This window comes from Bos mutus, chromosome X (genome assembly GCF_027580195.1).
Source record: "Bos mutus isolate GX-2022 chromosome X, NWIPB_WYAK_1.1, whole genome shotgun sequence".
Classification (NCBI taxonomy): Eukaryota; Metazoa; Chordata; class Mammalia; order Artiodactyla; family Bovidae; genus Bos; species Bos mutus.
Genome location: NC_091646.1, coordinates 128513319 through 128526501, shown reverse-complemented (window position 1 = coordinate 128526501; position 13183 = coordinate 128513319). Strand labels below are relative to the sequence as shown.

Below are 13183 nucleotides of genomic sequence, written 5' to 3'. Positions count from 1 at the left end.
GGTGCCCGCTGACGAAAGCAAGAGGCTGGTCCGTTGCAGGCCGGCTCTGCAACACGAACTTCCACGCGTTAGCGCCAGCTCGCATTTTGCCACCCCGTTTTGCAGAGAAGTCACCTGGGAAGCTCAGAAAGGTTAACACAACCCTTGTCCACACAACCTAAGGCGGCCTGAGGAACCGAACGCAGCCCAAAGCCGTAGTTCGGCCTCTCCAATGATGCTGAGGAACAAATCACAGGCTGGCTTGCAAAAGCCGAGGGACGGCCCGCCCTAACACGGACAGCCGAGCCCGCCTCGAGGAGAAGGAGACGGGAAACCACTTCCGGGAAACAGCCGACCACAGGACCAAGCACTTCCGGTGCAAGGCACAGGCGGGTCGTTCGGAGGTGAGCGGACTCACAGGTAAGGGCCGACCCTAGCCATCCGGAGACGGTACGAGCCCAGAATGTCGTCTCCCTTACCCGCGCGAGAGGAAACACCAGGGTGAAGCGGGCCGAGCGCGCGCCGCCATGTTAGGTTCGGCATTTTCAACGGAGCAGGCGGGGCCGAGTGGACGCCGGCGTCAGCGCGATGACGTCGTAGACCGGGCGCCTGCCTTCTACCTGCGGAACCTTCCTGGGCGGGCCCAGGGCGCGCGTAGTCCCGCCCTGATCGGCGGGGCCAAGTTGAATGACGGCCTAGCCCCGCCTTCCGGTTCCGGTTGAGGGCGGGAGAATGCTGCTCTGCGCCGAAGTGTCTCAGACCTGCGTTGGTAGAGGGGGACCGGGAGCGGGGGGCGGAGGGCGGAGGGCGGAGGGCGGAGGGTGGAGGGCGGAGGGCGGGCCGCACGTTCTGGCCAGCCCATGTGTCTCGAGGGGCGAGCGGGTCTGGGTAGGAGGAGTCCTTATTCCCGCCGCACCCAGACCTCGAGGGTGGGAGGCTGGGCACTGGGCTTGCGACTGCTGGGCCGGCTCCTTGGAGGCTGAGCACCCAAACGCTTCTCCCCGGTCCATCCTTAAGAAATTAAACCCAAACCGGGGCTCGGCTTCAGTGACTGAACGCGCAAGGCCTGGCTCCAAGCATCAGGGCCTTCAGATCAGTTCAGTCGCTCAGTCGTGTCTGACTCTTTGTGGCCCCATGGACTGCAGCACGCCAGGCCTCTCTGTCCATCACCAACTCCCGGGGCTGGCTCAAACTCATGTCCATGAGTCGGTGATGTCATCCAACTATCTCATCCTCCGTCGTTCCCTTCTCCTCCCGCCTTCAATCTTTCCCAGCATCAGGGACTTTTCAAATGAGTCAGTTCTTTGCATCAGGTGGCCAAAGGATTGGAGTTTCAGCTTCAACATCAGTCCTTCCAATGAACACCCAGGACTGATCTCCTTTAGGATGGACTGGTGGGATCTCCTTGCAGTCCAAGGGACTCTCTAGAGTCTTCTCCAACACCACAGTTCAAAAACATCAATTGTTGGCATCAGGTGGCCAAAGCATTGGAGTTTCAGCTTAAGCATCAGTCCTTCCAATGAATATTCAGGACTGATTTCTTTTAGGATGGATCAGGTCCTTGAGTTCCTAAATTCCAAGCCCAGGCCAAATACCTAATCTGAAGGTACCGAAATCCGGTGTGATGCCCCTTTCCCCTTCGGAGTGAAGAGCATTGCAAAGGTGAATGTTTTATACACATGGTGAAATCGTGCCCCCAGAGGTTTGGGGGGGGGGGGAATTTTACAGTTAAATTTGTTGCGAATATCAGATGGTGCAGGTGACGTTTCTTTGGGCCTTCAATTGCACTTGGCAGTCGCAGTCTCAGTTTGTCTTGAGAAACTTCCCTATGAAATACATTAAATTGTTGAATAATTCAGTATTGCATTATGGAATAATTGTGAGCATCCGTTTAAAAACAAAAGCAGGACAAAAACAAAGGAATGCTCACAAGGGAAACGGGTAGGGAGCCAAGCTGTCTAATTTAAATTTATTGATGCCACTTGGCAAAGAGCAAATGTGTCTTTAATTTGGAGTTTGCTACAGTCTGTAGTGATGTTACTAATGTTACCAATCACCCAGACCCCCAAATGTTTCAAAAGGTTAAGAAAAAAGGCCAAATGCCTTGCCAGTTGAAATTAATCCATTTGCTTTTTGCTAAGTAATTAGAAAGTAGGCTGCATAGTCTATGTACTGAACAGATATAAACTGATGTTAATTTTTTTAATTAATATGATTATATTGGGTCAGGGTGAGTGAGGGAAAAGAAAATGTTTCCTTGAAAGATTTGGATGTTCAGTTAGACTTTGATTGAAAATATGCTTAGACCAGAAAATTATATGTAGACACATATACCAGAGAAGGCAATGGCACCCCACTCCAGTATTCTTGCCTGGAAAGTCCCATGGACGGAGGAGCCTGGTGGGCTACAGTCCATGGGGTCACTCAAGTCGGACACGACTGAGCGACTTCACTTTCACTTTTCACTTTCATGCATTGGAGAAGAAAATGGCAACCCACTCCAGTGTTCTTGCCTGGAGAATCCCAGGGACCAGGGACCCTGGTGGGCTGTGGTCTGTGGGGTCGCACAGAGTCGGTCACGACTGAAGCAACTTAACAGCAGCAGTAGCAGACACATATACATACTCTTTGCAACCCCTATATGGAGTTCTCCAGGCCAGAATACTGCAGTGGGTAGCCTTTCCCTTCTCCAGGAGATCCTCTCAACCCAGGAATCAAACCCAGGTCTCCTGCATTGCAGACGGATTCTTTACCAGCTGAGCCACAAGGGAAGCCCAAGAATACTGGAGTGAGCAGCCTATCCCTTCTCCAGGGGATCTTCCCAACCCAGGAATCGAACCGGGGTTTAGCCCACATTGAAGGTGGATTCTTTACCAACTGAGCTATCTGTGAAGCCCATATGCATATATTTGTGTGTGTGTGTGTATATATATATATATATATATATATAATTAAACATACATAGTTGTATTTATCTCATCACTTCTAAGAAATGATGACTAGCATCCATGTGGAACAAACTATACCACCTTACAGGCATTTCCTGGGTTCTGTTTCCCCACTTTCGCAGCTAGAATGAAGCACATCAACTTGTCCTTTGCAGCGTGTGGGTTTCTGGGCATTTACCACTTGGGGGCAGCATCGGCACTCTGCAACCACGGCAGAAAGCTGCTGAAGGATGTCAAGGCCTGTGCAGGGGCTTCTGCGGGATCCTTGGTTGCTTCGGTTCTCCTGACAGCGCCGCAGAAAATAGAGGTAATTAAGTAGTAACTAGGCTGTGTTGCTCATCAGTAAATTAAGAACAAACAGGGAAGATGATTGTTTATTAAGTTAACTGCATAGAAGTCATCCTTTGCCTGGGAAACAGAAAAGGTTAAGATTTCTTTTAAAGCGTCACCCTTAAAGAGCTGTGCTCTCCATTTGGAAAAGAAGATTATTCGGGGGGTGACAATGAGACAAGGAAACAAAATGCCTTATTTTGCTCATGAGTATTTCTTTAGTCTTAAGATTCCAGCTTTGTTTCTTTCCAGCAAAGGTTTATTTCTCCGTTAACTGATCTTGAGAACACAGGGCCTGTCCTCAAGGCCTGGAATATGTAGCTGATGAAGTCTTAGCTTGCTTCTACTTACAGACAGGCCTGTAAAGTAAAACATGACCCTGTAATTTAAATGGGATGATAATGGAATGTAATTAATGGCTTTTTCATTCCCATAGTAAGAAGCCCTGAATTTGAAGTAGTTTATCTAGAAGTAAGAATAATAAGCTTTCATTAAGTTTTTCATTTAATGTAGTCTGTATTTTTAAGCCCTCCGTGGTGGCTCAGTAGTAAACCTGCCTGCCATGCAGAAGACTCGGGTTCAATCCCTGGGTCCAGAAGATCCCCTGGAGAAAGAAATGGCAACCCACTCGAGTATTCTTGTCTGGAGAATCCCATGGACAGAAGAGCATGGCGGGCTGCAGTCCATGGGGTCGAAAAAGACTTAGACACAGCTTAGCGACCAAACAACAGCAACGACGGTGTTTTTTAAGATTTGTTTTCTGCTTCTAGACAGTCGACTAAAGGACAACAGCAGCAGTGTTTTTAAAATCAATTTTCTGCTTCTAGACGGTCGTGATGCTCTCTCTGACTTTGAGAACTGGCCTCAGTGGGTGGAAAATACTCTGTTTGTTAATTACATGCATTCTCTTAACCACTTGGCATAGTCATCATATAATGATTAACACTTCCGTGCCCAGGGATGAATTCAAGTTCACACTTAAGTGTTCAGAAGCAAAACATTTTAAACACAAGAGACTTTCTTGGGAAGGGGCGCCCTGGTGGAGAGCAGGAGGGTGAGGGAACCCAGGAGGACTACTCTGCCACGTGGCTCGAAGTCTGGGGTTTTAGGGTGAGGGGATTAGTCTCCGGGTTGTCTCTGGGCCATCAGTCTGAGTCACGGCCCTTCCTGTTTGTTTGCTCAGCCAAGGTGGATGCCTGCAAGAAGGATTCTGGGAGGTGGAAGGACGCGTGGTGTCCTCCCTTTGACCTTTCCGAACTCCTCCTCCGTGCTGGCTTGCTGGTTACACGCTCCTCCGGGAACCTCCTGTCGTAAAATAACTCATGTAAACAGTTACTATCGGGCCGAGTTAGGATGGGCGGTTTCCGCCAGTGTCTCCCCTCACACAGGGGCTCTGTGTATCTCGTGAATCCCAGTGCCGAGCCCAAAGTCTGGTGTCAGTAACTTGCTGGATGGATGAACTAAAAAAGTCAAGGATGGGTCTGGGTTCAAATCCTGGCTATGACACTCATTCTTAATGACATGGTAGGAAAGATGCTTAACCATACAAACTTCAGTTTTCCTATCTGTCCTGTGTGGTGATTATATCCACCTTGCATTCTTTTTTTTTTAACCTTTACTTATTTTTAATTGAAGGATAATTACAATATTGTGTTGGTTTCTGCCATACATCCGCGTGGATCAGATAGGTATACATATATCCCCTTCTTTTTAAAACTCACTCCTACGTCCCATCCCAAATTCTATTTTTCTTATTTCTTTTTAGTGAAGTATAGCTGATTTAAAGTTGTTATTCATATCTGTTGGGCAATAAATGACTTAGTTATACACACACATATATATACACATTAATTTTTAATATTCTTTTCTATTATGGTTTCTCATAGGATATTTTTTTCTCTTGGAGTATAGTGGCTTTCCAGGCTTCCGTGGTGGCTCAGATGGTAAAGAATCCACCTGCCATGCGGGAGACCTGGGTGTGATCCCTGGGTCGGGAAGATCCCCTGGAGGAGGGCATGGCAACCCACTCCAGTATTCTTGCCTGGAGAATCCCACACACTGAGGAGCCTGGCGGGCTACAGTCCACAGGGTTGCAAAGAGTCAGACATTACTGGGCGACTAAGCACAATACACAGTTGCTTTCCAATGTTCTGTTAGTTTTTGCTTTACAACATGAATGAGTTATAAGTATAACATATCCCCTCCCTCTTGAACCCCCTCCCAGCTCCCTCCCCATCCCACCCCTCTAGGTTGTCACAGAGCCCCAGTTGGAGTTCCCTGAGTCACACAGCAAATTCCCACTGGCTGTCTGTTTTACTTATGTTAAGCCACCTTGCAATCTTACATGAGCACGTGCCAATAGAGGATCCAGCATTGGCTTGCCTGTGAGACCGCACTTAGGGAGCAGGGGGGCTTTTGTTGAACACCTTTGCCCCAGCCTAACCTCCAGAGACTGTGATCTGCTCTTTGCGGACGACAGTCATCACGACTCCTTTCTCTGTTGTCGGCATTGGTGTTAATTGGCAGCGCTGTTGCAGAGCTGCAACTGAAACGTTTCTGAGGCCACAGAATTGTCGTGCGAGAGGAGTTGCCTTAGAGAGGTCTGTAGGAAGAAAGTGCTCAGTTAGCATTGGAATCCAGCCTTCAAGGGTTTTCCAAAGGTGATAAAAAAAATAAATAAATAAGATTGTAATTGGGAGAACACATAGCTTGCCTGGGGACCAGGAGTGGAGGGTGAGGATCAGGCCCAGAAGGGCTTCTAGCCTGTGAAGCACCCGACACCTGGGGTTAGCTTTGTAGGGTCCAGGTGTTGCGTTTGGCAGGCTTCCCTGGTGGCTCAGATGGTAAACAATTTGCCTGCAATGCAGGGTTCAATCCCTGGGTTGGGAAGATCCCCTGAAGGAGGGCATGGCTACCCACTCCAGTATTCGTGCCTGGAGAATCCCATGGACAGAGGAGCCTGGTGGGCTACGGTCCATGGAGTCACAAAGAGTCAGACAGGACTGAGCAACTGTCACTTATATAATTACCTTGTGTGGTGGGCACAGAGGTCTGGAACCAGAATGACTTTTCTTCTGACAAAACATAGGCTCACCTATTAATTTTCTCTTTCAGGAATGCAACAAGTTTACCTATGATTTTGCTGAAGAAATCCGAAGGCAGTCTTTTGGGGCACTAACACCTGGCTATGATTTCATGGCCCGGTTGAGGTACGTATTTTTATATATATATATATATATCAGATCGGATCAGATCAGTTGCTCAGTCGTGTCCGACTCTGTGATCCCATGAACCACAGCATACCAGGCCTCCCTGTCCATCACCACCTCCCGGAGCTTGCTCAAACTCATGTCCGTTGAGTTGGTGATGCCATCCAACCATCTCCTCTATTGTCCCCTTCTCCTCCTGCCTTCAATCTTTCCCAGCATCAGGGTCTTTTCCAATGAGTCAGTTCTTTGCATCAGGTGGCCAAAGAATTGGAGTTTCAGCTTTAGCATCAGTCCTTCCAATGAATATTCAGGAGTGATTTCCTTTAGGATGGACTGGTTGGATCTCCTTGCAGTCCAAAGGACTCTCAAGAGTCTTCTCCAACACCACAGTTCAACACCACCAAAGCATCAATTATTTGGTCCTCAGCTTTCTTTATAGTCCAGCTCTCATATGCAAACATGACTACTGGAAAGAAAAACCATAGCTTTGACTAAACAGACCTTTGTTGGCAAAGTAATATCTCTGCATTTTAATATGCTGTCTAGATTGGTCATAGCTTTTCTTCCAAGGAGCAAGTGTCTTTTAATTTCATGGCTGCAGTCACCATCTGCAGTGATTTTGGGGCCTGCAAAAATAAAGTTTGTGACTATTTCCTCATGTATTTGCCAGGAAGTGTTGGGACCGGATGTCATGATCTTAGTTTTCTGAATGTAGAGTTTTAAGCCAACTTTTTAACTCTCCTCTTTCACTTTCATCAAGAGGCTCTTTAGTTCTTCACTTTCTGCCATAAGGGTCGAATCATCTGCATATCTGAGGTTATTGATATTTTTCCCAGCAATCTTGATTCCAGGTGAGAATATATATATTCCCACGTGGCACAGTGGCAAAGAATCCATCTGCCAATGCAGGACACACAGGAGACTTGGGTTCGATTCAGAAAGATTCCCCTGGAGAAGGGCATGGCAACCCACTCCAGTATTCATGCCTGGGGAATCCCATGGACAGAGGAGCCTGGCGGGCTGCAGTGCATGAGGTCCCAAAGAGTCGGACATGACTGAGTAGCAGAGCGTGTATATAGTAACGTTTCACCGCAGAGCCTGCGTAACCGGGATGCTGTGGATGAGCTGTAGCGAGCTCAGGCAGCATTGTCAGCAGAGCGTGTATATAGTACGTTTCACCGCAGAGCCTGCGTAACCGGGCTGCTGTGGATGAACCGTAGCAAGCTCAGTCAGCATTGTCACTCCTCAGATGTTCACGAGGTGGCCAGTCATCAAAGGGGAAGCGTGCAGTGGACAGTCAGGCTGCTCAAGATGGCAGTTCTCTTGCTCTCTGTACATCCCCTGTCCGGACCTGTCCTGGCTACCCAGGCACACAGTCTCGTCTCCTCGCTTGTCTCTGCCCCGCGATCCTCCTCATCTTTAGGCCAGAGGGGCTCCACCTGCCAGTTTCATGAAGCGGAATGGCTGTCCTCCACGATGGTCGTTAACCTGCAAACTTATGAGCTGGTCCCTGCTGTAAACAAGGAGCCTACCTAACCCCAATGCCCCGTATAAACGGTGACCTCCTCCTCCCACCACTCTTGGCTGCCTTGTCCTGTCCACGACACACGGGCGAGGCATTGCTCCACCGCTTTTATATCTTTTTGGATTTGGACGTGTGAGATTCTGCAGCTGCTAAGCCTCTGGTGTTCCTGTCACTGTCTGGACTATCTCATGGATTTCGGGTGGGGGCAGCTAGAAGGCTCTCAGGCCTGAGGGGGTGCAGTCCTGCAGGCCACTCCCTTTCTCTCCTCCAGGAGCGGAGTGGAGTCGATTCTCCCCACCAACGCGCACGAGCTGGCCCATGGCCGCCTGCACGTCTCCATCACCAACACCAGGACCAGGCGGAACTGCCTGGTGTCCAGCTTTCCCTCCAGGGAGGACCTCGTCAAGGTAAAGGTGGCCACGCCCCACAGTGCAGGGAGCCAGCCAGCCCGGTGTGCGTGTTGAGCACAGTGAGCGTGCAGGGTCTTTAAGTCAGCGGTCCCCAGCGTTCCGGGCACCAGGGATGGCTTCATGGAACACTTTTTCTTTTTTTTTTCCCTTAAAGACTTTATTTTGTATTGAGGTATAGCTAATTAATAAACAACGTTGGGATAGTTGCAGGTGGACGGAAAGGGACTCAGCCACACATACACACGCATCCTCTCTCCCCCAAACTCCCCTCCATCCAGGCTGCCACGTGACACTGAGTAGAGTTCCCTGTGCTGTCCAGCAGGTCCTTGTTGCTTCTCCATGTTAAATACAGCAGTGTGTCCATGTCCACCCCAAACTCCCTGACTATCCCTTCCCCGATCCTTCCCCTTGGGAACCATAAGGTGATTACAGAGTACTGAGCAGAGTTCCCTGTGTGGTCCAGCAGGTCCTTGTGGGTTCTCCATGGTAAATACAGCCGTGTGTCCATGTCCATCCCAGACTCTGCAACTCCATCCCCCATCCTTCACCCCCACCGCCTTAGCCAACCGTAAGTTTGTCCTCTGTAAGTCTGTGCATCTCCTTCTGTTCTGTAGGTTCATCCGTATCACTGAGGACAGTTTTTCCGTGGACTGGGGAAACGTGCAGGAGGATGTTTCGGGGATGATTCAAGCACATCACATTTATTGCCCACTTTATTTCTATTATTATTGCATCAGTTCTGCCTCAGGTTCTCAGGCATTAGACCCCGGAGGTTGTGAACCCCTGCTCTAAATCCAGCTTTGCATCTCGGGCCTCATAGATAATGGGTGCTCCATCAGTCCTGCGTCTCATGGATGGATCTCAGTGTTCCTGAGGCCACAACACAGCAGGCGGCTCCCAGAGGCCTGTGGACGAGCCCGGTGTCTTGTCTCGTGATGTTCAGTGTGGCCACATTTACTCTGTGGGTGAACTTGAGTACCAATAACTGTTCTTTACACTGTTGTAGGTTAATGCTCTGCAGTTCACGTAAGACTTTGTGCGTGGACTACCGTATTCAGTCCTTCCACACGCCTTCTGTAAATCAGGCAGGACAGGCAAGATTAACGCCTCTTCTGTTGCTTTCTTAACAGAAGAAAGGGGCAGAAAGATTTTATGTGGCACGCCCCAGGCTGTACCGATTGCCAGTGGGAATCCGGGTCTCTTAACCTTTTCAACCGAATGCTCCCTTTCGTTTCTTCTGTTTGGCATTGACGCCTTTCTGTCCACACACACACGTGGAAGCTGGTTGAGAATTCCTGATTTCTGGGAGCTATTTCAGCTGACTTGCAAATAGCAATGCATTGGTAAGGGGGTACATGAAATATTTTAAATTGTCAAGGACACACTAGGGCTTCCCTAGTAACTCAGACGGCTCAGTTGGTAAAGAATCCACCTGCCATGCAGGAGACCTGGGTTCAATCCCTAGGTTGAGAAAACCCCCTGGAGAAGGAAATGGCAACCCTCTCTAGTGTTCTTGCCTGGAGGATCCCATGGACAGAGGAGCCTGGCAGGCTACAATCCATGGGTTTGCAGAGTCGGAACGACTGAGCGACTAATGTGCAAGGATGCACGGCTCTTAGAAATGCCAGCCAAGTTTTATTTTCCTTCTGTGGGTGTTGTGGGGCTTCCCTCACGGTACAGATGGTAAAGAATCTGCCTGCAATGCGGGAGACTTGGCTTTGATCCCTGGGTCAGGTAGATCCCCTCAAGAAGGGCATGGCTACCCACTCCAGTATTCTCCAGTGGAGAGTCCCCACGGGCAGAAGACCCTGGTGGGCTGCAGTCCATGGGGTCTCCAAACAGTCGGACACGACTGGGGGACTCACACTTTATCTTTCTGTGGGAAACATAGCAAGCCTCGGGTGATAGAGAACATGTGTGTGCAGACAGCAGCAGGTGATGGATTGAGCGTGAGAGCTAAAAGTTTCACCTGAATTAATGATAAATGCATTGTTGTTTTCTTTTAACTATCGAATCTCCCTGTTTGAATTTTACATTTGAATGATATGATTTGAAATACCTAATGAAGTGTTGAGCTGACAAGTGAAATTACTCTGCGATTTAAGAGATTATAATATCTTCACTCCATGTACCAATTATTCTTGTCTCACTCATACACTGATATTCAATCTCTCTTAAGAAAATATTTTTCTATAATGTAATTGTTAAGCTTGTGTAGACTTAAAGACTAGAAAGAGGGAAGCCGATAAATCCATGCCTGAGTTGTCACAGATCGTCAACACCAACACAGAGACATCAGGCTGGCAGTGGGTCAGAACACCTCTTCTTGTACAAGATTGTGAACAAAGGACTGTCATCTCATCATAAAACAGGAGGGGAGGGACTTCCCTGGTGGCCCAGCAGTTAAGACTCCATGTTTCCACTGCAGCGGGCGCCATCCCTGGGTGGGGGACTGAAGTACCACATGCTGTGCTGTGGGGCCACCAATATACATATATATATACACACCCACACACATACCTGTGTGTGTATATATGTATATATAAGGAATTCTGCTCATAGTTTCTACCTTTATATTGAGTCTGTGCCTGGCTACTCTATCTACACAACCCTTGATATTTTCTACCAGTTCAGTTAGGTTCAGTTGCCCAGTCGTGTCTGACTCTCCATGACCCCATGGACTGCAGCACGCCAGGCCTCCCTGTCCATCACCAACTCCCGGAGCTCACTCAGACTCATTGCATCAAGTCAGTGATGCCATCCAACCATCTCATCCTCTGTTGTCCCCTTCTCCTACCTTCAGTCTTTCCCAGCATCAGGGTCTTTTCCAGTGAGTCAGCTCTTCACATCAGGTGGCCAAAGGATTGGAGTTTCAGCTTCAGCATCAGTCCTTCCAATGAACACCCAGGACTGATCTCCTTTAGGATGGACTGGTTGGATCTCCTTGCAGTCCAAGGGACTCTCAAGAGTCTTCTGCAACACCACAGTTCAAAAGCATCAATACTTTGGCTCTCAGCTTGCTTTATGGTCCAACTCTCACATCCATACATGACCACTGGAAAAACCATAGCCTTGATTAGATGGACATTTGTTGGCAAAGTAATGTCTCTGCTTTTTAATACGCTGTCTAGGTTGGTCATGACTTTCCTTCCAAGGAATAAGCATGTTTTAATTTCGTGGCTGCAATCACCATCTGCAGTGATTTTGCACCCCCCCCCCGCAAAAAATAAAGTCTGTCACTGTTTTCATTGTTTCCTCATCTATTTGCCATGAAGTGATGGGACCAGATGCCATGATCTTCATTTTCTGAATGTTGAGCTTTAAGCGAACTCTTTCACTCTCCTCTTTCACTTTCATCAAGAGGCTTTTGAGTTCCTCTTCACTTTCTGCCATAAGGGTGGTGTCATCTGCATATCTGCGGTTATTGATATTTTTCCCGGCAATCTTGATTCCAGCTTGTGTTTCTTCCAGTCCAGCATTTCTCATGATGTACTCTGCATATAAGTTAAATAAACAGGGTGACAACATACAGCCTTGACGAACTCCTTTTCCTATTTGGAACCAGTCTGTTGTTCCATGTCCAGTTCTCACTGTTGCTTCCTGACCTGCACACAGCTTTCTCAGGAGGCAGGTCGGGTGGTTTGGATATTTTCTGTATCCCACCATGACTCACTGACCGCTGTTCAGCACACATTTTTACTGCTCTGTCTAACTTAGTTTTTGTCTGTCTTCCCTCACTAGAGTGTAAGCCCCACGGAGCGTCAGGGACTGCTGTCTTCTGTCCCCTACTGAGTCCCCAGCCCTCACACTATGCCAGCTCCATCAATTTGTGTTCCATGAATGAATATGAATTAATAAATCAATGAACTGAGGTGGCACCTACTAAAAGCACGAAAAAGCTGCATCCTTCACATTGAGTGATCTGGACAAAATAAAGGACCTGGTTTAGAGGCCCCACAGCGGCCCAGGTGTCTAACATCCTGCTTGGTCGCCACACTCCCACTCCACCAGTGCTCGATAAAATCACCCTCTTAATTCCTTTCGTGTGGGGGTGTGACTAACGTTTCCCCCACCCCTGCCACTAAAATGTGCACACTGTACTCCCCAGGACCTGCGAACCAGGCATCTCACTTGGCAGACGGGATCGTGTAGACAGGATGAACGTGACGATCTCAGTGGGGAGGGGGAGATGGTGCTGGGCTAGGTGGGCGGACCCCAGCTAAGCCTGAGTGCGTTTAGAAATAAGAGACGCTTGCAGACTCTGAGATGCAGGAGACTTTGCATAAGGAGGTCACAGAGGGTGTGCACCTCTTGGAGCAGCCAGTGACGCTGAGGGACCACAGTCCTACAGCTGCTGGAACCGCGCACTTTACCGAGATCTACATGAGCAGGAAATCCGGTCTCCCCAGGAGCCCCCGGGAAGGAAGGCCCTGCCATCACCTTAATTCTTTGTCTCAGGTGGATCCAGCCCATTTTGGGTCCCGATCTCCGTACCCTAGGATCGTCCGTTTGTCTTGTTTTTAGACTCTCGGTTTGCAGTACATTGTTAAAGCAGCAGTACACTTGCCAGGAAAATCCCACGGACAGAGGAGCCTGGTGGGCTGCAGGCCATGGGGTCGCTGAGTGTCGGACACGACTGAGCAACTTCACTTTCACTTTTCAGTTCCATGCATTGGAGAAGGAAATGGCACCCCACTCCAGTGTTCTTGCCTGGAGAATCCCAGGGATGGGGGAGCCTGGTGGGTTGCCGTCTATGGGGTCGCAAAGAGTCGGACACGACTG

General features: G+C 48.9%; 1 protein-coding gene across 16 annotated transcripts in view; it reads left to right on the top strand.

Annotated features, from left to right (window-relative positions):
• The first annotated feature begins 267 nt into the window (after positions 1-267).
• The window catches only part of PNPLA4 (patatin like phospholipase domain containing 4), a 116803-nt gene continuing 103887 nt past the window's right edge, over positions 268-13183 (top strand). For 5 of the 16 annotated variants that reach the window (XR_011463179.1, XM_070365587.1, XM_070365586.1 and 2 more), the window contains exons 1-4: positions 602-748; positions 3050-3234; positions 6372-6466; positions 8263-8398. Coding sequence is in view for 15 of the 16 variants with exons in the window: in XM_070365587.1 (XP_070221688.1) it covers positions 712-748; positions 3050-3234; positions 6372-6466; positions 8263-8398 (453 nt within the window). In the remaining variant the exon portion in view is untranslated. Of the gene's footprint in view, positions 400-601; positions 749-845; positions 1642-2719; positions 2841-3049; positions 3235-6371; positions 6467-8262; positions 8399-13183 lie in introns of those variants that run through there. The other 11 variants (XM_070365579.1, XM_070365578.1, XM_070365581.1 and 8 more) reach the window with 11 other exon arrangements.